General features: G+C 34.2%; 1 protein-coding gene across 15 annotated transcripts in view; it reads left to right on the top strand.

Annotated features, from left to right (window-relative positions):
- The window catches only part of Gphn (gephyrin), a 343,860-nt gene that overhangs the window by 191,317 nt on the left and 129,475 nt on the right, over positions 1-23,068 (top strand). For 5 of the 15 annotated variants that reach the window (XM_041658065.1, XM_041658061.1, XM_041658069.1 and 2 more), the window contains 2 exons: positions 8,318-8,452; positions 22,813-22,869. In XM_041658065.1, the coding sequence (XP_041513999.1) occupies positions 8,318-8,452; positions 22,813-22,869 (192 nt within the window). Of the gene's footprint in view, positions 1-311; positions 420-8,317; positions 8,453-22,812; positions 22,870-23,068 lie in introns of all 15 variants that reach the window. The other 10 variants (XM_041658062.1, XM_041658060.1, XM_041658058.1 and 7 more) reach the window with 3 other exon arrangements.

The raw sequence follows: 23,068 nt of genomic DNA, 5'->3' as shown, positions 1-23,068 counted from the left end.
CTTTAGTTGAACCAATTATTAGAATAGGTTCATTTTAAAATTATTGAACGTTCTTTCTTTCTACTTTTAATTAAAAGGATAAGCCCTTTTAATTGTTGTTAATTAATTGATGTTCTTTTACAACATCAATTTTGTTTGTAAAAGAAAACACAACATACAAAATCAAAGCTGATTTTGTCACTTTGAATTTTAAAAAATTTGGCATTTCATTGTTCATTTGTGTTCACGTTTTTTTCTTTTGGTCATTTTGCTTATGTAATTTCATGCTTTTCCTCTCACTGTATTCATAATTGTTATATGTTATACATTAGAAGCATCCATTGTACACCAACCCTGCTGTTTTCATGGCACATCATGGACAGCCCATCCCTGGTATCATCAGTTATTCCTATGATGCAACAGGCAGTACAGATAAACGGGTAAGACAATGAGTTTTGAATAATAATTTTGCAAATATTTATCATACTTCCTTTATTTGGAGGTGGGCTATAACATGGTAAATGAGTTATTTTATTGTGAAAAATCTTCATGGTTACTAAGCATACCACATTAAGGAATTTAATATATTCTTTGTGCCTAAATTTCTCTGCACTTATTAAAACTCTATCATGTTTAACAGTGAACTTTCATCACATGACTTTCAAAATTTTCTTTGCTCAAGAAGTCTGGGGGTTTTTTTGTTGTTGTTGTTGTTGTTTTTTGCTGTTTTACTGACTACTTTTAACTAAGTATTAGTTAATTAGAAAGCGTCATAGGAGGGTTGCATTGTGTCTTAACACCTAGAAAGCTTAATCAAACTAATATTTAATTTGTATAGCTTTTTATTTTCATGAACTTGCATCTCATTTTGTTTTTCTTCACTGTGTTCTCATTGCAACCACGGAGAGCTCAATCTGCAACTTCCATGATAATTAATCTTTAGAAGCAGGCACCTAAGGATACATAACTACTTTACTAAAATGGAAAAGAAAATTGGACTTAAAATTAATGTTCTTAAATACAAATCATTTAATAATAATAATTGAGATCATGGTAGAAAATTATTAAAAATCTATTTCAATTCATTCTGGGCATCTGAAATAAAGGGGAGCAAAACAGAAGATGGAAACTAATTCATCAAGTGAAATTTGACTTTATGTGCTTAGGAATTGCATATATGTATATAATTGTCTTTTGGAAGATAACACTATCAAATTATAATTTAAGATTTTCATTTCATGATGCATATTTGGTTGAAAATAAAATTGGGTTAGTCAAAAGACACATAGCAAATTTAAATTGTAATTAGTATGAATATTCGTGAATGTTTTTTAGCGATGCCAAATTTGAAGGGTTTCTTTTTGTATTCATATATTATAATGTTATAATAACTATTATAGAAAACATTCTGAGCTTTTAAAATAAAGTCATTGCAAAATCCTTCATTCATAAACAAGATTATAGGCTACCATAGTCTAATAATATCAGATTAGATCCTCAAAAATGATTTGAGGGCTGTAAAAATGGATAAGCAGTTAAGGGCATGTTCCAGAGGACGAGTTTACTTCCCAACACCGATGTTAGATAGCTCACAACAGCTCTTATTCTGCTCCAGGTGGATCCAAGTCTTCTGGCCCCTGTGGGCCCTTGAACTTATGTGCAAATATCTACGAACAGATACAAACAAACATAAAGTGAAAAATGATGAAAACATAATAAAATGCAATCTCTTAATTATTTGAATAACATTATCTTTAGTTCTTGTGAAGATTTACTGCCATCATTTCAGGTGCATATGAAAGAAGGTAATTATCACATACAATAGCCATAAGTTATAGTGACTAATCTTCTAGAGGCGCTAATGTGAAAATAGCTCCAAAATGGTATAAGTGGATGTCTTCATTATAGGATGCAGGAACCTTATTTATTTAAGGATTTAATATTCCTTTGTAAGTAGTAGAAGTATTGATCATTTTGTCACTTTAACAGGTATTTATTTTTCAGTTAAACTTTTTATTCCTTTTGGTAAATGATGAGGCCTTTATCAAAGCATTTAATACTTTTATTCTTTATACTGGCCTCTGTATAAAGAGTGAAAAAAGGAGAAAGAGGTAACAGTCAATAAAGTACCTTTAATATTCTTGGTGCTTCTTAATGCAAATGCAAATAGATTGTTACAGGCCATATAGAATTTGAAACTATGCAGAGTTGCAGTTATTATTACTACTTTACTTTCCCAAGTAATTTTGTTCTACTTAACTTCCAAAAGAGAAACTTGATCAATGAATGCACTGACATTTCAGCAGTTACCAGTTACCTGATTGCTACTTATTGCCAAAAATTTTGACTAACTGCTGAGCAGGCATTTCCTACATCCTCTTCCTAATACTACACCACATACATCACATAGTTTGAGTAAGTTGGCTAATATAACCACCATTTTAATTTCATTTAACCACAGTTATTACTTCTGGTAACATAATTCAAGCTTTAGTTCTCAGCTCCGACTTTATTTTAAGTACTGAGCCACAAATTCTGTTTAAATATAAATTGGAAGGAAGAAATGTGCATCCTAAGAAGTGTCATCTTGGGACTATGAAAACAAGTCCTGCCATAATGAGATAAATTATAAAAAAGAAATTAAGAAATAAAGGTTTAAGGTTCTCTACACATTGTTTTTACCACTCCCTCAACTCATTCTTTTAAACTATAGCTCCCTCTCAGTTTTATTAGGTAAGTTCTTTTTGTCTTAAAACTAATTGAAATAAAGGTGCTATCTCTAACAACAAAAAAAAATTCATCAGTATCCAGAAATACATAGGCCTCATTAAGATAAGATTTAAAAATAATAAAAATAAAACAAAGATAAGATTAAAAATTATTCCTTTTATTTCATAAAGCATATTGAGTAAGGTTCCCTGAAGTTTCATACTTGGGTGAGAAACCTGATTCAAGAGAATAAAGTGTAATTTATATTAAATAGGGGAGGAACAAAGAGAAAATAATAAATCTACTCTTTGATGTTTAACCCAGAGATGAAATGTTGTGTTGTGTATTGAAAATAACTGCTGGGTTTCATAGTCAAAGTCATAAGGACAAGTAAACCTTGATCTTAAGACAAAAAAGGAAAGTTTCTTCAGAGATACATAAGAGATTTCATCTCACTAATGAAAATTAAATGTTTTGGAGAAGTTTAGAACAATGACGAGGCCACTATGCTCTCCCCATGAATCTTACGATACATGTACACAAAACTAAATACATGTGAAGGCTATCAAGGAAACTGGTGTTGTGGGGGAGTGACTTCCATATAATTTAGATAGAGCAGTATGGATTAAAGAGGAAGTGGTTCTGTTGGAACCTAGGCTAGAAAGTGAAGAGGAGTTAGTCTAAAAGTGTGGGTTATTATGTTTCATTTTGTTTTGTTTTTAGTGTACCTGTAGAAACTCTTAGGTTTAGAGGCATTTTCAAGAATATAGATGATGTGCTTTGCTAATACTCACCCCACCCACCTCTCTTATCCCACCCTTTGCTACCCTTTATTTTTTTCCCACCCCTTTGAGTCTACCTTTTACATTTATGTCTTAAATTCTACAAATGAGAAAAACCATGATGTTTGTTTCCTTTTTTTCCAGTCTTACTCAATTTGGTTAATATACTAATCTGCAGTTCCATCCATTTTCTTACAAATCACTTAATTGGCTCTGTGTCTTAACAAAATTTGAATATATATGTTGTATATGTCTGTATGTATAAACCTCATTTGTCTATACATCTATTGATGGGCACCCAAAAAGTGGCTCCTGTGGACACGGCCATGCCAAAAATAGAAACAAGACTGTTTTCAATACAGATTATTTCTGATTCTTCTGGGTAAGGAGCCAAAGTTATATAGCTTGATCATAAGATAGTTCTATTTTTTGTTTTTAAGAAATTTTTGTAGTTATTTGAACTAATATATATTTCCAAGAGCATTGTATAAGGGTTTCTTTCATTCTTAATATCACATTCTTATGTGGTTTCTGTTAATTTTCTCTCTGATATTCTAACTGTAGTGTGGTAAAATCTCATAGTTTTGTCTCTGATGAATAAAAGTATTGAGCATATTTCCAAAATTTGTTGGTCATCTGTACTCTTTATTTGAAAAGTGTTCATTTTATCTTTACTTTTTATTTGTTGCTTTAATGTTTTATTCTTTTTGTTCTGTATACTGTATATTAATTAATCCATTATTAAGTAAGTAGCTGGCAAAATTCGGTTTCTGTTTTTTTTTCATTCTTATAATTGTCTTCAGTACTATGAAACAGCTTTTTATTTGATGCAATCCCACTTGCTAAATATTACTCTTATTTCCTGAATTTTCCTATTCAGAAAGCCATTCTCTATGGTTTTTATTTTATAGTATTCTGCCTGCATGTACACCTGCAGGCCAGATGAAGGCACCAGGTCTCATTACAGATGGTTGTGAGCCACCATGTGGATGCTGGGAATTGAACTCAGGACCTCTGGAAGAAGATCCTATGCGCTTAACCACTGAGCCATCTCTCCAGCCCCCCATTCTCTATGTTTATATCTTGAAACTTTTTTCTAGTAATTCCACAGTTTCAGTTATTACCATAAGATCTCCATACATCTTGTTTTGGTTTTTGTACAAGGTGAGACAGAAATCTAGTTTCAGCTCATATTTCTGGTCATTCTGCTTTACAACCACTACTTGTTAAAGAGAATGCCTTTTCTCCAGTGTGTTTTTGCCATCCTTGTGGAGAATCAGTTGGCTTTTGCTCTTCCTTTGGTCTGTGTTCTGTTTTTGAGAGAATGCCATATTGTTTCATGACTATGGCTTTATAATAATGAGTCAAATATTTTGATGCTTTTACAAAAACATTGCAAGTTTTGTTCAGGGTTGCTGTAAGTATTCTGAGTATTTTGTGTTTCTATCTAAACTTCTGAATTTCTTTTAATTTCCAGGAAGAATGTTATAAGAATTTTGATGGAGATTTTACTTAAGTTTGCTTTTAGTAATATAACCACTTTAAAATTAATTCCACTGGCCCATATACATGGGAGATCTTAAAATTAATTCCATCAGTACATATACGTGGTGGATTGCAGAAGTCTTTCATATCTTGAGTTAGACTGATATCTGATTTGTTCATTTGATCTCTTCCTTTTATCTTATGTTTTTGTTGTTTGCAGCTGTTAAGAACATGGTTCTTTCTTTACTTCTCTGTTGCTGTGCAGGCAACTACTTGATTCATATGTTGATCCTACAGCTTTCCGCTTTTCTGCTTTACCAAATGCAGGAGAGGAATAAATACTGTTTCACATCCAGATCCATTCTATTAGTCTGTGTCTTTTTATTATGGAATTGAGTGTGATGATGTTGAGAGTCCTGTTATTTTGTTATTATGGTGTGGGGCTCCCTTCCATCTTTGGATTTACTGGCCTGGGAATATCTGTTCCTTGTGTTTTCTAAGGTATGGTTAACGTTTTCAGGTTGGAGTTTTCTAACACATTTTTAGAAATCGAGTGGTAGATAGATACTGTTCAATTTTGGTTTTATTTTTAGAGCATTTTAAACTATTGTTGATAGTTTTGTTAGGTTGGAATCTCTGGGCTAGAATCTGTGATCTGTGAGTTTGAAGAACATCTATCCAGCCCTTTCTAGTTTTCAGATTCTTCATGAAGAAATCAGATGGTATCCTTTTGTATCTGCCTTTATGTTCCTTGATCTTTTGGCCTTTTCCCCCTTTTAGCCTTTACTATTCTTTTCTTTGTTCTGTTGGTGGTAGTGGTGGTGGTAGTAGTAGTAGTAGTCATGGGGAATTTCTTTTCTGGTCCTGTTTATTTGGTGCTCTGTGTGTTTCTTGTATCTTAATAGGCATCTCCTTCATTAGGTTAGGAAAATTTTCTTATATGGTTTTTGTTGAAGCTATTTCCTGTGCCTGCAACCTGGTTTCTTTATGTTCTTATTATCCTTAGATTTGGTGTTTTCATGGTATCCCAGATTTCCTGGATGTTTTATGCCTGAAAGTTTTTAGATTTAATGTTTTCTTTGACTGATGTATTTCATTTCTTATACCTTGTCTCCGGTTGCTGAGATTCTATCTTCCATGTCTTTGATTCTGTTGGTAAGGTGTGCCTCTGAGATTTTGTTTGACTTCATAAACTTTTCTTATCCCTATTACTTAAGTTTATGATTTCATTAGTGATTCTATTATTACCTTCTTTAACTATTTTTATTATTTCATTCCACTGTTTGTATTTTCACGGACTTCTCTAAGGGATTTATTTGTTTCTTCTTAAAGGTCCTTGACCATATTCATATTTACTAATTTGAAATCATTGTCTTATGCTTCAGCTATATTGAGTGTCTAAGGGCCTACTGGAATGGGGTCACTGGTTTCTGGTCAAAGTTCATTGCCTTATCTGTTCAGTGCATTTTTGCCCTGGTGTGTAGAAATCTGGGATATGGTGATTAGGGTTTTTCAAGATGCTAATATTTGTTTTTGTCTTTATTGAGTGGATGTTTTGTTCTGTGGTTACTGTTGTTTTCTTAGGATCTGACATGTGTGTTGGTGGTGTGGTCCCTGAAATAGAGTGCATCTGCATATGGTGGGTGGCAGAGGAATAGAGGTGTCCTAAGAGACAAGTTTGAGAGAGACTTTGGGAAAGAGCTAAGAAGTTCCTGTCTACACCAAGAGGCCAGATGCCCCAAGGAGTTAGAGGTGCAGAGGAGATGCTCCGAAAAATAGGTTGCAATAGGACAAAGGATGTGTCTGAAGAGACAGGGATGAAAGGACTAGGTAGATTCTGGATCAGTACCAAGAGCTGGAGTGATTGGGGTTGAGGTGGAAGGAAGGGCACCTGCAAGCATGCTGCTACTACATGATTAAGATGGAAAGATCATAACGGAAGACAGGAAGAATAGTACATATTGCCTACCTAAGTCCCAGGCAGGTATAGCCTCTCTGAGAGAGAATGTTTCTAGGTATCAGCAGCTGACACAAGGAATGGGCTAAAAGGGAGAATTGAGTGGGTCTATGGGAAAGAGCTAAGCTGGGTCCCCACTAAGAGGCAGGAGTGCCCAGGGAGCTGAGGTGTGGTGAGAGGAAGGCTATCTGAAAGCCAACTGCTACTAGAGGGACCATATTGAAGGGCAGGAAGGATAGTGAAAATTTCCTACCTGACTCCCAGCCTAGTGGCCTCTCAAGATCCCAAGTAGAAAGTATTTCTAGATATTTACAGCCTCAAGTTCCTATTCTTAAACTGGTAATCTGTCTCTAATACTCTAGCACAAAGTAACTAAATTATTCATAGTCTAAAGTAATAAATTTGATAACATAAATATATTTTAAATTATTTACATTATTTTTCATTTTTTAGAACAGTCTTTTCTGTCTTCACTGTATTCATAGATATAACTTAATAACTAACATTTATTAAATATTTACTATTTCAAACTGCTAAGCAATTTATGTATATCTTCTTGCTTAAACATCAAAATAATCCAAGAAGCGAGATGCTATAATTATTCTCATTTTTTAGATAAAGAAAATGTTGCTGGAAATGATTTATTCATCAGGGTCCTAGCAGAAGTGATAGAACACACTAAATAAGTAATTGAGATTTTTAATAAGGGCAGACATGTGGAATGAATTTAGAGAAATTAGGAAGGCATTGTGAATTTCTGTGGAATAAATAAGAAAAATACCCTTACTGGTTCTAGCTGAATTTTGACAAAAGGGACCCTGGCAATTCCAGGAACTCTATTGCCATACAGAGAAAGAGCTATATATATTTGAGCAGAACTATGGTTTGTAGTTGAAAGATACATCTAACCTCTGATGAACTGAGATGAATAAATACCAAACCTTATTCTCCTCTAATCCTTGTCCCATGCTAAGCCCTGACATCTAGAAGAACCCAACTGGAAGTCAAAGAAGACAAAATAGCTAGTTGATGTTGTCCAGAAAGGCCAGTTAGAAGCACAGAGGATGAAATGTTGGAAAATGAAATTTTAAAATATAGGAGTATCTTGCTCAGGAATTCAAACTATTAAATGACAAAGCCAGTTATTGAGTAACATATATTTCCTTCTAACCACAGTGCTGGACTACTTGTCACTAAAGTGTTCCATAATATATTATTTGTCAGAAAAAAATGTAAAATATAAATGTCTGAATCAAATATTACATGTGCTTATATATAAGTGACACTAACTGTATGAGTGCTCATCAGCAAAGAACGACAAAAATCAAAAACCAGAAAGATGTGAGTGCTAATTTTATATGCTGTGGCCTTTTCATAATGTTAAACTATAGTCATTCTTGTTTAGATTCCAGATTCCATCATTTCTCGTGGTGTTCAGGTGCTCCCACGAGACACAGCCTCCCTCAGCACTACTCCTTCAGAATCGCCCCGTGCTCAGGCTACATCTCGCCTCTCTACAGCTTCTTGTCCAACACCAAAAGTAAGTGCAGATCCTTGCATCTTACCTTTCTCTAGTATAAATTCTGAGAAAACTAACAAATGTTCCCCTGCTTGTCAAGTTTGGATTGCATGCAAAATTGTAGTAAAAATGGATGGAATACATGATAGCTACCACCTCTTGTTTCATAGATTATCTTATTAGGATATTAGACATTTCATACAATATATCTGCTCCTACGTCATGGGCAAAAATGCCATGTTATATTATTTGTGTTTCTTTGTGGTAGACCTATTATTTTTTTTAGGAAATTGAGCAATGTGGGTGTAAAATTAAATTATTCTGAGGATAAATGTATTTTTAGTATAATCAGCAATATTAACAAAATACTATGACAAATGGGGTTTTTTTTCCTTTTAAACTTCAGGCTTGCATACCTACCTTCTCTACTATCATTCTGAAAAATTTTTCAAACAGACTCGACTTGGAATGTTGCTGCCTATTATTTGGAAACAAAACTAAATTTGTTAGAAAGAAAGTTTTAATGCCAACCTTTGGGAGGGGGATAGTTTCAAAGTTTTTATTTTTTACATCTGTCTCTGAATTGTGGTGGAGGCAAGATCAGACACTGTTTACCACCTCCTATTTTGTGTGTAAGACAAAGTACTGAACAAGCTTGAGTCCTGTTACATCCACCTCTGGAAAAATCACTCACCTGTTCCTTCAGGTTCCATTTGTGAAGAAACATAGTTATCAGAGATTACTTTCTTATTTAATGAGATATTGTGTTGGATATCAAGCTATATACTAAATTTGTCCTAAGAATCTAACAGTTTTTCAATCTGGCCTTTTTCTCTATCACCAAATTTAAAAGCAAGTATAGCTTTCTCCCTCAATTTTGACTTTTCTATCAGTTTTGTGAGTTATAATTCATTAGACTAGAAACTGTCTCTAAATTATTGATGTTATAGTGAGCTTTGTTTTAAAGTTTATGACAGATAATACCCTTAGGAAAATCTTCATGATGTTGCTGTTACATTTGTATATCATCGTATTTAGATAGGAGTCAAAATAAGTAACAAATAATGTTATCATTAAAAATTGAGGTTATAAATCTTCAAAGAAGAAAAACTATAAATGTTTTCATTATTGTGCAAGTTTTCTTAATTTGGTGTTCAAATATGTTGATTTTTTTAAAGCATGTCTTCCCTACACCCATGCTATTCATCCTTGAGTTAAATTTCAAGACCATAGATAGACTTTGGCACTTAACTCTGTTCTGAATGAAGTGCTTATCTTAATTCTGCATCATTAAATTTATGACAGAAAGGAAGATGAAAAGGAATGTTTTTCAAGTTTCTAACTTAAGATAAGGGTTGATATCAGTTTAACAGTATTAGTATATAAAAGAAAAATAACTAATTTTCAAGGATTCTTTCAGGAACGATATTACAGTTTGATCTGAACATGTTCAATATGAGGTATTTGTGAAGTAAGCAAAGAGTGCTGTTTTGTGTAGAACTGAAGGCACATTTTTAATTTGCCATTCCTGTGTTTACTGCCTTTTGGTTGTAATGTTTATAAAATAGTGCATATTAGTCAACTCCATAGAAATCATCTATGTTTCAGATTAAGCATGAAATGTGTCATATACAGAAATAATGTGCAAACAAGGTTTCTTTGTATCAGAAATACCATGCAGTCTTGAATGATCAGCTTTAGAAAGAGCTCTTGACCCTGGCAATAGATGTGGATTCTAGTGCTTACTTTTCTCCTTAAAAGCCTCACTACATTAAACAAGATGCTTAATGTTTTCTGAGTCTTGTGTCTGTTTTGAGACTTGGTTTCCTAGTTGTAAGAAAGGAGTAATGAGCTAATAGACAGTATTTACTGCCCTTAAAAGCAAAATAGGCTACTACAAATTATAATAAAGTACAATTAAATGTTATGGTTCATCAACAGGAGTGCAAAATATTTGGAAAATATCTTTTAATGCATTCAAATGATTGTGGAAACATAAATGAAAGATTTTTGGATATAACTCAATAGTAGAAGATTTGACTAAGATGTTCAAGACCTTGAGGTCGTCCACCCCTAGCACTGGGTAAACAAAACAGCCATGGTAGCACACATTTGTAATCCATACTAAAGAGGATATGACAGGATGACTTTGAGTTCAAGACCAACCTAGGCTACATAGCAATAACATCTCAAAAATTAAATAAAAATAACAATAAATCAAACAGTTTTATGCAGTTTTGGTTGTTTGTTTCTGCAAATTTTAATAGTGAATAATATTTAAGATGACACATTGTCCATACATAATGAGGACTCAACTCTCCAAGTAATGGCAGTATCAAACATTAACATTGTATGTGTGTGTACGTGTGTGTGTTGCACATTATATCTTTGATTTAGTTTTGATCCTTTAGGATTCTTCCATCTATAAAAACAAATTCTCTGTGTAAAATATACTGTTTTGGTTTTGCTATAGTTGTTGTTCACTCTACATGGTCCAATGATGACAGTCAAATATTAAAATATAACCATTTTCCATCAAATAATTCTCTCCAGTAAATATTTCTTTGGTGGAATAATGTAATTTTTTTCATCAGGACAGTATTTTCTTTTGTATCAGATATTTTCTTATAATGAATTCTTACTGGAATGAATGCCACTCCTTTTGCTTTGTGGCAATGCAGAAAAATTTAAGAACAAATTTTTTCTTTTTTTTTGTCTTTTATTACCCATAAATAAAATAGTGCATATGTCAAAGAAATGAAAATGCTAAATTGATTTTAAAGAAATGTATGCAATGTATAACACACTCAAGTTCTACCATGATGATGTTCTTCCAGAAAGGATTTGATAAAACAATGTCTTTAACAGAAACCTTCTCTTCTTAAATGAATATGATTTACAACTTAGCTCAGTGCTGATTTTCAGTTATGATGAACAACAAGAAACCAAAAGAGGGGAAGATGAAGTAGAAAATAATGCCAAGACTAAAAGATGGGGAAAATACAAAATCAATGTATTCACAAGAGAATATTTTAAGGAATAATTTTGTTATCTTGTATCTGAATTTTCCATTACCTTGTAAAGTAGATTGTAGTAATGTATTCCCTTGTGCTATAAAATTTAGAAGATAATTTTATATATAGCTGAATAAAATTTATTAAGTTGTTTAAAAGAATATAATTGAAATATTTTCATGAAAGCCATATTACTTTACTATATTAGTACCTAATCTTACATTCAAACAAAATGCAGAATTAGGACCTCTTTTAGGTTCATGTTATTTGAGCAAAATCATTTACACTAGTCAGGCTAGAGAGAAATGAGCTGAGACAGGAACTCGCACTCTTTTGGTTTGAGAATTTCTTCGAGGTAATAGCTCTCTAGTGTCTTGATTGCTTTGCTTTTCTGATCTTTAGTTTGAGCTCCAATATCTGTCTCTGGGTTTTTGTTATTCGTGATATATAACTCATCCTAAAATTCTTTAATCATTTGAAGATCTCCATCTCAGAGTTGCAGAAATACATTTTCTAAAGTTCTGAATTCTGTTTACGAGCTAGTATTTTGCAAATACATAAATAAACAAAAAAAATCAGGGAGGCAGCAAATGTTTTCACTTGCTTTTGAAAAATAGGCTTACTGTTTATTTATCTATTTTATCTTATAGATTTCTAATTTCTCAATAAACTTACTTTGTTAATTGTCCCTTGATCCTTTCTAGTAAGAATTATGTTCTCTGTATAAAAAAAAAAAAGCTAGTTGGGTTTTGTTTTGTTTCTTTGTTTTGAGATTGCAGCGTCCTTTGCCATATAACAAAAGTATTTATTTCATACCTTCAGTTTTATCAAAATCAAGAATGAAGACATAATTTGTTTAATTAAATTAATATTAACCATTTCATTGAGGACAATATTAAATGAAACTAGATTTTAAAAAGCATATATCAGTACATATTATTCAATAACTATCCTGTTTGGACTCACTTGCTCAGTTTATACTGTTAATCCACCATTGCTTTTATGCCATCAGTGCAAATGTCAGTGTTGGAGAAGCAAATAATGCTTTAATATTGTTAGTAAAATTGGCCCTGTAAACTATTAAAAGGATTTCAGGAAATCTCCCTGGATCTAAGCTAGTAGTAGCAATGGTATAATGAAATAGCTAAACTGGCATGTTTCTAGAAAATATTCTGGGTTGAAATAATGAATGTTGAATATTATTTCTTCCATATTTTTATAGATGATTTAAAGTTACATCCTCAGCCAAAGAGATAAAATCTTTCTTTTTCTTTTTTGTAAATGACTATAAGTACTTTCTTCTGTATAAATAATTCATCCTGACTCTGAATTTCAGACTAGTTATTGGTCAAGGAACAATTACTTCTTTGTAATTCAGACTGAGAGCTGCCTTCATAAAGACTTTTAAAGATCAAAGGACCAAAATAATAATTTTCAAAAAGCAGCACTTTCTTTTATTTTTAGTGTGATACTACTGCTGCAGTTGGGTAAAACCCATGTTCCTAGTTGACATTCACTAGACCCTCTTTTAAGTCATAACCTAACAGTTGGCACATTGTATTATTATGGTTTGACTAAGGAAGGAAGGAAAAGAGCCAAAGAAAAATATTGAGAAAATTCAAATAAAAAATACAAAATTTCATTATATCATAAAATAAATGATACTGATATTGCTAGACTAGCACAGATGCATATTAGTATTCAGTGGACATTCTTTCAATACTCCAGACTATTTTTAATAATTCATATTAAATGCCTGATATCTATAGATATTTTTAAACTGATTTGTAATTTATATGTGTGCACGTTTTGTCTTTATGTATGTATGTACACCATATATGTGCCACGGAGGTCAGAGGAGTATATCAGATTCCCTGGAACTGGAGTTGTGGATATTTTGGAACCACCACATGAGTTCTGGGTATCAAACCCAGGTCCTTGGGAAAAGCAACAAGTCCTCTTAACCACTGAGCAGGCTCCCCAACCTCCTCTCTGTATATATTTGTACTTAGTTTATTTTCTAGCTGATTATTGTTCAGCTTTTCCATATTTCTAAAGACATAGATTGGGTTCTTTTTGTTTTGTTTTATTTTTGTGAAGTTTTTTTTTGTTATTTTTTTGCTTTGATTTGTTTTTGCTATTTCCCCTAGTTTGATATCGAAACAGAGTTTGGAGATTTGAAAGATGGTCTCTTATTTTCTTCCTAATAAGTTAGACATTACTCAGTTAGTAGAATTAGGCATGTTTTGATAAGTCAATTAACAATGTAATAGTGTGTGTGTGTGTGTGTGTGTGTGTGTGTGTGTGTGTGTGTGTATGCATGTTTGTATGTTTGGATAGTTGGTTGGTTGGTTTTCTTTTCAAGACAGGGTTTCTCTGTGTAGCCCTGGAACTCACTCTGTACACTAGACTGGCCTCAAACTCAGAGAACCACCTGCCTCTGCCTCACAAGTGCCAGTATTAGGGGTGGGAGCTACCACACCTGGCTGTAATAATATATTTTAATCTACTTTTTGTGTCATTTTTCAATTCTTCTGTTTCACAGAATTTTACATTAATTTATTTCTTCATTTGCCTCAATGTCTGCTGAGCGTTATATGTGATGGTAATCTCTGTTCCTGATGGCCAGCTTGGCAGTATCCTCCATTTCCTTATAACATTTAATGCTCATAGAACTACAGTTATCACTAAACCTAAGTGTCAGTCATACTGAGTACCAATCTAAATTTAACTGTCAGGAATTTTTTTTTTTTTTGACAAGATTTTGCCAGGGATCCCAGGCTGGCTTTGAAATTGAGGTCCTCCTTCCTCAGTCCCCTAGATACTTTAATTATGTGTTGTATACTTCACACTTGTCTGTTACTACTCTTAGTTTTCTTTTCATGGTGACAAAGTACATGACAGTTTTCAGCATCTCTGGAAACATGGGACTGTCACTGAATTACGCTTTCCTACCCCTCATTGCAATGGGCTCTTGGAGCCTATGGGTAGGGATTCCAAATGTGCCACACAACCAGCTCTCATCAGACTGTTTTTGGAATGCTGAAACAGATTGTAGAACACCTACTGAATCAACGATGCCAAGTTCTCCTGAAAATATGAAAGATGCCGTTAGTCAACCACCTCTTATCACAGCAGGAGTGGCTTCAGGGCACTTTCAAAGCTAAACCTGAAAAAATATTTTCCCATATGATTCCATTTATTCACAGTACTCTGGATGCTCCATCTTCTCAAGGACTGTCCTCTAAAATGAATATTTAAAAAAGTTTGCATGTTTACATCCTGGAATCTTTGATGAGTTGGGTTTTGAAGGTGGGGCACTTTTCCTGTTATCATAGTACCAGGTTAAATGAACTCTAGCAAAATTTCCCATAGAAGCTTTGTTTCCCTCTGATACTTCATGAGCCTAGTTTCACTGTCCATATTTCTGTCAGCTTTCTCGTCTTCCTTTTTTCCACCAAAATAGCCTACATAGTTGCCACAGTTCCAACAACTCTAACCATACTACTTCATGCAACAGGCCATGTTTATCACCTCCCATTCTCAGTACCAAACACCTGATGAAAGCTATTTAACTGACAGGATTTTTTCTGACTCGGAGTATCAAGAAATCATGATGGGCAAGGCATGGTAGCTGGAAAGCCATTCATGATAGGAATCACCTACAGCATGGTGGATATAAAAACAAAGAACTTGGGTGAGAAACAGGGGTGATCTATGTGTTAGCCAATAAGAAGCTAGAGCTAATGGACCAAGCAGTGATTTAATTAATACAGTTTCTGTGAGATTATTTCGGGGCTAAGCAACCGGGAACCAACAAGCAGCCTTCTACCAACAGCTTTGGCCCTCAAGGACTGCCTCATAGTGACTCACCACCCTGAAATAAGTTTCAAATCAGATTTGACACCTAGGAAGATACATTTTTAAAAAAGTAGAAATAATTGGGCATATAATTGACAGCTTTATACTTAAACAAACTATAAATGTCCTTGTCTCCTTTTTTTTAACTTTAAAGAAGGAATGTATGACAGTTGTGGTGGTCCATACCCAAAATCCCAGTATTTGGAGATAAACACATGAGTATCCGGGTTGAGACCAACTGGAACTATATAATGAATTCATCCAGTAGAGCTACCTAGTTCCCAGTCTACATGGTAAGACTATCTCTGTAAACAAACAAGCAAATAAACAAAGAAGTAATATGCATGTTTACTTTAGAAAATAAGAAATTCATCCAATAATAATTCATATTAAATGTCCTTCATAAGAAAAATACTGCTGCTGGGGGTGCCTTTGATCCCAGAATTCGCAGGCAAAGCAGGTGGATCTCTGAGTTCAAGGATAGATCTACGTAGAAGCAGTCAAGGCTACATTGGGAGACCTTTTCTCAAAAAAAAAAAAAAAAGAAAGAAAGAAAAGAAAAAGAAAGAAAGAAAGGAAGGAAGGAAGGAAAAAAACTTAAAGTTTGTTATGCTTCATTCTATAAATTTGCTTCCTGTACATTCAAATATCTTATCATAATATATAGTCATTAATAATACAAGTTTTAGAATCTGACGTACCTGACAAGTGACCATTATCAACTCTTGCATATTGCTTTGAAATGAAGGATATTTAAAAGTGTTTATACTTTTGTTTGTTTTGTTTTTATTTTGTTTTTTAAGACAGGGTTTCTCTGTGAGACAATCCTGACTCTCCTGGAACTCACTCGGTAGACCAGGCTGGTCTCGAACTGCATCTGTCTCCGAGTGCCAAACTAGGGATTTGAACTTTTATGAAGTGGAGCCATTAATGGGCAAGGTCTGGACCTCACAGCACCTTTCCTGGTATCTTAGTACCAATTTTTTTTTTCCAGAATATAACACAATTGGACTCTAGCACAGTTAATTCTCCATAGTCATGTTAATGCCTTCAAAAATTACTTAATCTCTGCACCTTTATAATATATAAACTGAATCTATAATGATATTTGCCTCAAAGGGTGTTTTGTTTTATTTATTTATTTATTTATTTATTTATTTATTTATTTATTGAAGATTTCTGCCTCCTCCCCGCCACCGCCTCCCATTTCCCTCCCCCTCCCCCAATCAAGTCCCCCTCCCTCATCAGCCCCGAAGAGCAATCAGGGTTCCCTGCCCTGTGGGAAGTCCAAGGACCTCCCACCTTCTTCCAGGTCTAGTAAGGTGAGCATCCAAACTGCCTATGCTCTCAAAGAAACTTTAAAACTGCCGGGCGGTGGTGGCGCACGCCTTTAATCCCAGCACTTGGGAGGCAGAGGCAGGCGGATCTCTGTGAGTTCGAGACCAGCCTGGTCTACAAGAGCTAGTTCCAGGACAGGCTCCAAAACCACAGAGAAACCCTGTCTCGAAAAACCAAAAAAATAAAAAATAAAAATAAATAAAAACTTTAAAACTGATTATAAAATCCTTTGCAGAGTGTTTAAAATATGTTAACCGTTATTAATAAACTATGCCATGTTCTTCACCTAGTAATGTGAACATTTTTCTGTCATGTACAATTTATTATATATATTTTATGCAATTTTGATTACTAGTTCATATTTTAATTAACACATTTTTTTACCAGTTTATAATTTTGTTATGTCTTTTGTTTTTGATTTTTGATTATATAAAAATGTTCAGGGTGATCTCCTGAAAGTTGTTTTGTAGATTTCTCATAAAGAAACGTGTGTTAATTTGAGGTTTATTGAAAGTATATGCAGAGCCTTTAAACATGATTCCAATAATTCACATTAATACCCAGATTAGTTCATTACATCTTTATTAATTCAGTTTAATGAAGTATTATAAAAGCTATTTATTTAGCATTTGCCTTTAACTGAGTCATTGACAACATTTAAAATTATAGACTGAAAGTTGGTTGAAAAGACAACATCTAGTAGGTAAGATTATTGCACTGAGACACCAAATACTGAAAATAAGTCCTAACCTGCAACTTTATAACTTTCTGAGAACCAATGGAGTTCATTTTCTTTATCTGTAACATGAAGGTTTTAAATGGGATTGCCTTTTCAGGTCTGTTGATCATAATGCTTCAGCTTAGTTCTTTTTTCAACTGAATAAATGTTTATGCTCTTTTAGTTCTTCTTAATTTCCAATTAATATAATGAAACTTGGGTTTGTTTATTTAAACTTTTGTACTCTATACTAATAATAAAATTTTAGATTCTCAGGTGAAAATATATTTACTTACCATTTCATTTAGGTTAAGTTTATATCTTTTAAATAGAATTTTTAATTCTCTAGGGTACCCCCTAGAATTTTCTGTGAATTAAAAGATAGGGAAATGATAGGGAATTAGAAATAAAAGAAATAGTAAAATTATAAATGAAAGACTTTAGCTTCGGAAAGTATCTTTGACTTCTAAATGTTTTTTAAAATATTCCTTTGATGTATAAATACAGTAAAAAATTGTTCCATATAATTAGGCATTGTGGCGCCTGCAAATTGTCAGAAAACGTAGGATTAAAAAATGCCTTGTAGCATTAATACTGCAATTCAAACTGAATCAATACCAAGTCCCTCTGGTGATTTTAATATAATATATCTCAATGAAACCACTCTTAGAACTTCATATTATAGAATGATAAATATTCTAAAATTAGATATTTTGTAGCCCAAATTTCAGAATTATCAACTACTCATTCTGGGTTTTTTTTAGCATTTTCTCTTCTTTTTATTGAGCTACATATTTTTCTCAGCTCCCCTTCCTTTCTCCACCGTCCCTTTTTTTTTTTTTATTAAAAATTCCCGCCTCCTCCCTGCCTCCCATTTCCCTCCCTTCCTCCGCTCCCTTCCCCCTCCCTCTCCAGTCCAAAGAGCAGTCAGGGTTCCCTGCCCTGTGGGAAGTCGAAGGTCCTCCCCCCCTCCATCCAGGTCTAGGAAGGTGAGCATCCAGACAGGCTAGGCTCCCACAAAGCCAGTTCTTGCAGTAGGATCAAAACCCAGTGCCATTGTCCTTGGCTTCTCAGCAGCCCTCATTGTCCGCCATGTTCAGAGTCCGGTTTTATCCCCTGCTTTTTCAGTCCCAGACCAGCTGGCTTTGGTGAGCTCCCAGTAGATCAGCTCCACTGTCTCAGTGGGTGGGTACACCCCTCGTGGTCCCGACTTCTTTGCTCATGTTCTCCCTCCTTCTGCTCCTCATTGGGACCTTGGGAGCTCAGTCCAGTGCTCCAGTGTGGGTCTCTGTCTCTATCTCCATCCATCACCAGATGAAGGTTCTATGGTGATATGCAAGATATTCATCAGTATGGCTATAGGACCAGGCCATTTCAGGCTCCCTCTCCTCAGCTGCACAAGGAACTAGCTGGGCACATCTCTCTGGACCCCTGGGAGGATAAAGGAAGGGTGGATATGGGAGCAGGGAAGTATATATCTTAATTATGGGAGCCATTTTAGGGTTGGCAAGAGACTTGACTCATTCTATTTTTCTTGAAAAGAAGACTCCCATTGAGAGATTCAGTCAGTGAAAATTTTAGTGCAAGCCATACTTCAGCCACCACATTATGAGCTGGAGGGTGCAGCGATAATACAATTGATTTGAAGTAAAACTATCACAACAAATCTGATTAGTATTTTTCTGGAGCCCTTATAATTATGCAAAAGAAAATAAGATGACTGAAAATCAAGAAGAGACGTTATAAAAAACAAATTCATGCAATAAAGACACATGAATAAAAAGCATATCCTCACTAGAAATCTTCTCAAAACTTGAAGCAATACAGATATTGCCATAAAGGTCATTACTGCTTTAAATTATTATTTAAATTATATACTACAATAGCATTACCATGAGAATATGAAGTGTATTGTCTATATAATGTGCACATAAAGAGTCAGGGAGGGGGGGAAAGAGAGAATCCAAAATTTTTGTTTAACCAATTACCTCATTCCTAGAAATTTATAAAAAGAGTCAAAGGAGCCAGATTGAATATCTGTAACCCAAAAACCAGAAGTCTAAAATACTAAAAAAATAAGAAATATTTTCTGTGATTGACATTCCATAAGTTACAGATTTCAGAGCATTTTGGATTTCTCGATGAGAGATATTTAACCAGGTATCTATGCAGATGTTCAATATTCTTAAAATTTTCCAAACTTTTAAGTACTTCTATTCCCAAGCATTTTGGAAAATGTTTAGTCAACCTCTATAAATATTGTGCAGTTTAACCTCTCTCAAGAACTAGCTTCATAGAAAAGTAGAATAAAAGAAGCTAACAAGGTGAGACTTTTTTAATTAATTTATTTTTTACATATCAATCCCAGTTCCCCCTCCCTCCTCTCTTTCGGCTCCCTACTTCCCATCCGCTCCTCAGAGAGGTTAAGGCCTCTGATGGGAAGTCAACTAAGACTGTCCCCTCTTTGAGGCAGGACCAAGGTCCTCCCCCAAACACCCTGTACCGGGCTGAGCAAATTATCTCTTCATAGAGAATGGGCTCCACAAAGTCAATTCATGCACTAGAGTAGTTCCTGGTCCCACTGCCTGTGGCCCCATGTACTGCCCTAGCCACACCATTGAAGGTGAGATTCCTAGCATTATGATGAAAAGTAAGTTCCTAAAGCTACTCTGCTATGATTTCTCTTTCTCATTAAAAGATAAATATTTGAACTAACTATAAATTTCTTTCATGTTCTTCTTTTATAATTGGCCATTAAAATTTGACTAGAATAAATTAGAGTATCTAGTTTTAATATCTGTTGATTTCATGCTGAAGTGGCAGCTCACTCAGGAAAGCATTTGTCTTGTAAGGATAAAGACCCCAGTTTGATCTCCAGATCTCGAATTTGAAAACAGAAAAAAGCCAGCACTTTGTTGTATACACTTGAAGTCATATTACTGGGGTGGCAGTGGCATGTAGATCTCTGGGCTTGCTGGGCAGGTAGACTTCCCTATTTGCTGATCTCCAGGGCAATGGAGGACTCTGACTCAACACAAAAAGTGTGTGACACCTGGAGAACAGCACCTCTGGTTGTGCTGTGGCCTTCACATACACCCATGCACACATCAACATTCATATACACACGGTCTACTAATTTCACTTTTCCCTGTTCTTTGAGCTCTTTTCTTCATAAGTTATTATTATCTGTTTCGAGAGTCACAAAAAAATATTCACATGAAACTTAAATTGCAAAAGCACTTCTTTAGAACTGTGTTAATTCTCCAAAGGCCTTTTACCATAATAACTTCTAAGACTGTGATCATAAAATTGTATCAAGCACTGATAATTTATTAATGAAAAAAGGTCATAAATTTGAAAGAGAGTAAGAAAGGGTATATAGGAGGGTTTGGGAAGAGGAAGGGAATAGAGAAATGATGTAATTATATTATCAAAAATAAAAGAAAAATAAAAAGCTTACATACCATCCCTGTAATCTTTGTAAATCTCCCCTATTAACTTCCAATATCAAATAACGCCGGACATGCAGATTTCTGTGCTCATACCTGAATTTGTAATGGAAGCAATTTAGAAAACATTAGTCTATAAATATAGTAGAAGCTTAAATTTGTTGCATAAAGCCGAGTGTCATGTCATATACCTATAATCCTAGCATTCAGAAGGTTGAGGCAGGAGGTTTGTAAGTTGGAAACCTGACTAGGCTGTGCAGCAGGTTCCAGCCCATACTGGACTACACAGCAAGATCCTGTCACAAACAAACTGTCATAACATACATGGAAAAATATATAGTCATATGCACATCCATCCTTTTATAAGCACCTTTTTTACATCCTTCTGTATTAACATGCCTATTAAATAACTTTAAACTGTTAAGTAACAGCAATCAAGAACTGTGAAGCCCTTGAAATAGACACCTCATGTTGTCTGACTCAATGTAATTTTAATATTTTTAGACAAAAATTACAATCACTTGAGCTTCTAAATGTTTTTAGAAAGCAATGTGTAAGTCATTATGTTCTATATTTTTATAGGAAATTGCAAAGAGTATCTTTATAATCCAGGTACTGTTAATTTCCATTTGACATGGAAAACAATCTCTGGTGATTGATGGTCTTTGAGGTAAAAGAATGGGAAGAGAATTAGTAGATGCTGGGAACTGAATTCATTCTTTGTAGGGGGTTCTTTTAAGTTATTTCTAAATTTTCCAATTCTCTTTCACAAAGAAAAGTAAGAATTTATTATTTATCTTTTTGCCAAAACAGCTGATGCTGAATAATTTGTAAAAACTGTTCATTTCAATTATTGATATAATATTTGTGTATAAAGATGCTGTTGATTGTTATGGGGGTTTGTGAGGGGCATTTGTTTATTTGTTTGTTTATCAAAATAGGAGTTTCATTTTTCCAGTATTTCCCAGTAACCTATATATGGTATTCTGAGATACCTTAATAGAAATCTATACTCTGCTTTCAGGGAATAAAATTTTGTAATATTGTCTGATATATTATTTTCCTAAGGACTTTAACACCTGGGTTTGTCATCATTTATCTCATGCTATCTACCACCACAGGAATGAGCCTCACAATTAATTTGATCCATGCTGATTAGAATTGAAACTACTGCAAGTAAAATCCGGAACTGAGTGTAAAATCACTTGGTCTGAATCTTGCTTACAAGGAGAGTGAGTGAGTGTGTGTGTGTGTGTGTGTGTGTGTGAGAGAGAGAGAGAGAGAGAGAGAGAGAGAGAGAGAGAGAGAGAGAATCCCTTGTACCTCTCAGTATTGCCTTCAATTGGTGAGATTCCCCTGGTTTCTCCAACCTCATTAGAACTCGTATTATATATACACACCACCACACCAGGCTTTATTTCCCTGTTTTCTCTTAAAGAAACTTTAGATGAAATAAGAAAAAGCTTTAAAGAGTTAATATATCTTGTATTGGTCTGGCATTAAAATTTTCTGATTGGCAGCATAATTGTTTAATTGGGAATCATGTCACCAGTCAGAATGATGCTTGTTGGTACTGATCTTTCCACTTAAAGAACACTCATGTTTCTTGTCATACCATTGATGTTTTCTGATATTACAATAGAATAGACATTTAAACACTGAAAGAGAAAACGTGCATAGGTATATTTGTAATTCTTTGTTTTTTGTAAGCTAAATGCAAATGTAACACTACTCCAGATACTGCTTCATCAGAAGTCCCCAAGATAACCAAAAGTAAGTGCCAATTTCCTCCTCTCAGGAATAGTGCCATACCAGAAACTGAATTCTAGAGATCTATTTACAGAGCATGTCATATAGCATCTGGGTTAGTTATCTCCTTGAACTTATAAGAGGAGCCTGAGTCAATTGATGAATTGCATGTACTGCTTACTAATGTGTAGAAAAAATTTAAGTTCACTTTTTCTTTATTCTGTCTTTTTTACCCATCTTCCCTCATTGTAGCAAATTAGACGGCCGGATGAAAGCAAAGGAGTTGCTAGTAGAGTTGGATCCCTCAAAGTAAATATGTTTCTAACATTTTTTGGCAAGATTTTGTCTATAGCCTACACTTCTTCCTTTTTGGAGGGTGGAGGGAGGAAGGGGGCTTTTTTCCATTTTCCACCATCCCATTTTTTATTTTAATATTTTTATTGGCTGTTGGGTCATATTATTTTTGTTTTGATTTCAGCTACACATAGAGCAACCAGCTGAAGGCAAG

This window comes from Microtus oregoni, unplaced genomic scaffold (genome assembly GCF_018167655.1).
Source record: "Microtus oregoni isolate MIOR12 unplaced genomic scaffold, Mior012 000009F_ref0000495, whole genome shotgun sequence".
NCBI lineage: Eukaryota > Metazoa > Chordata > Mammalia > Rodentia > Cricetidae > Microtus > Microtus oregoni.
Note: the sequence above shows the minus strand (reverse complement) of the source record. Positions and strands in the feature narration are given on the sequence as shown.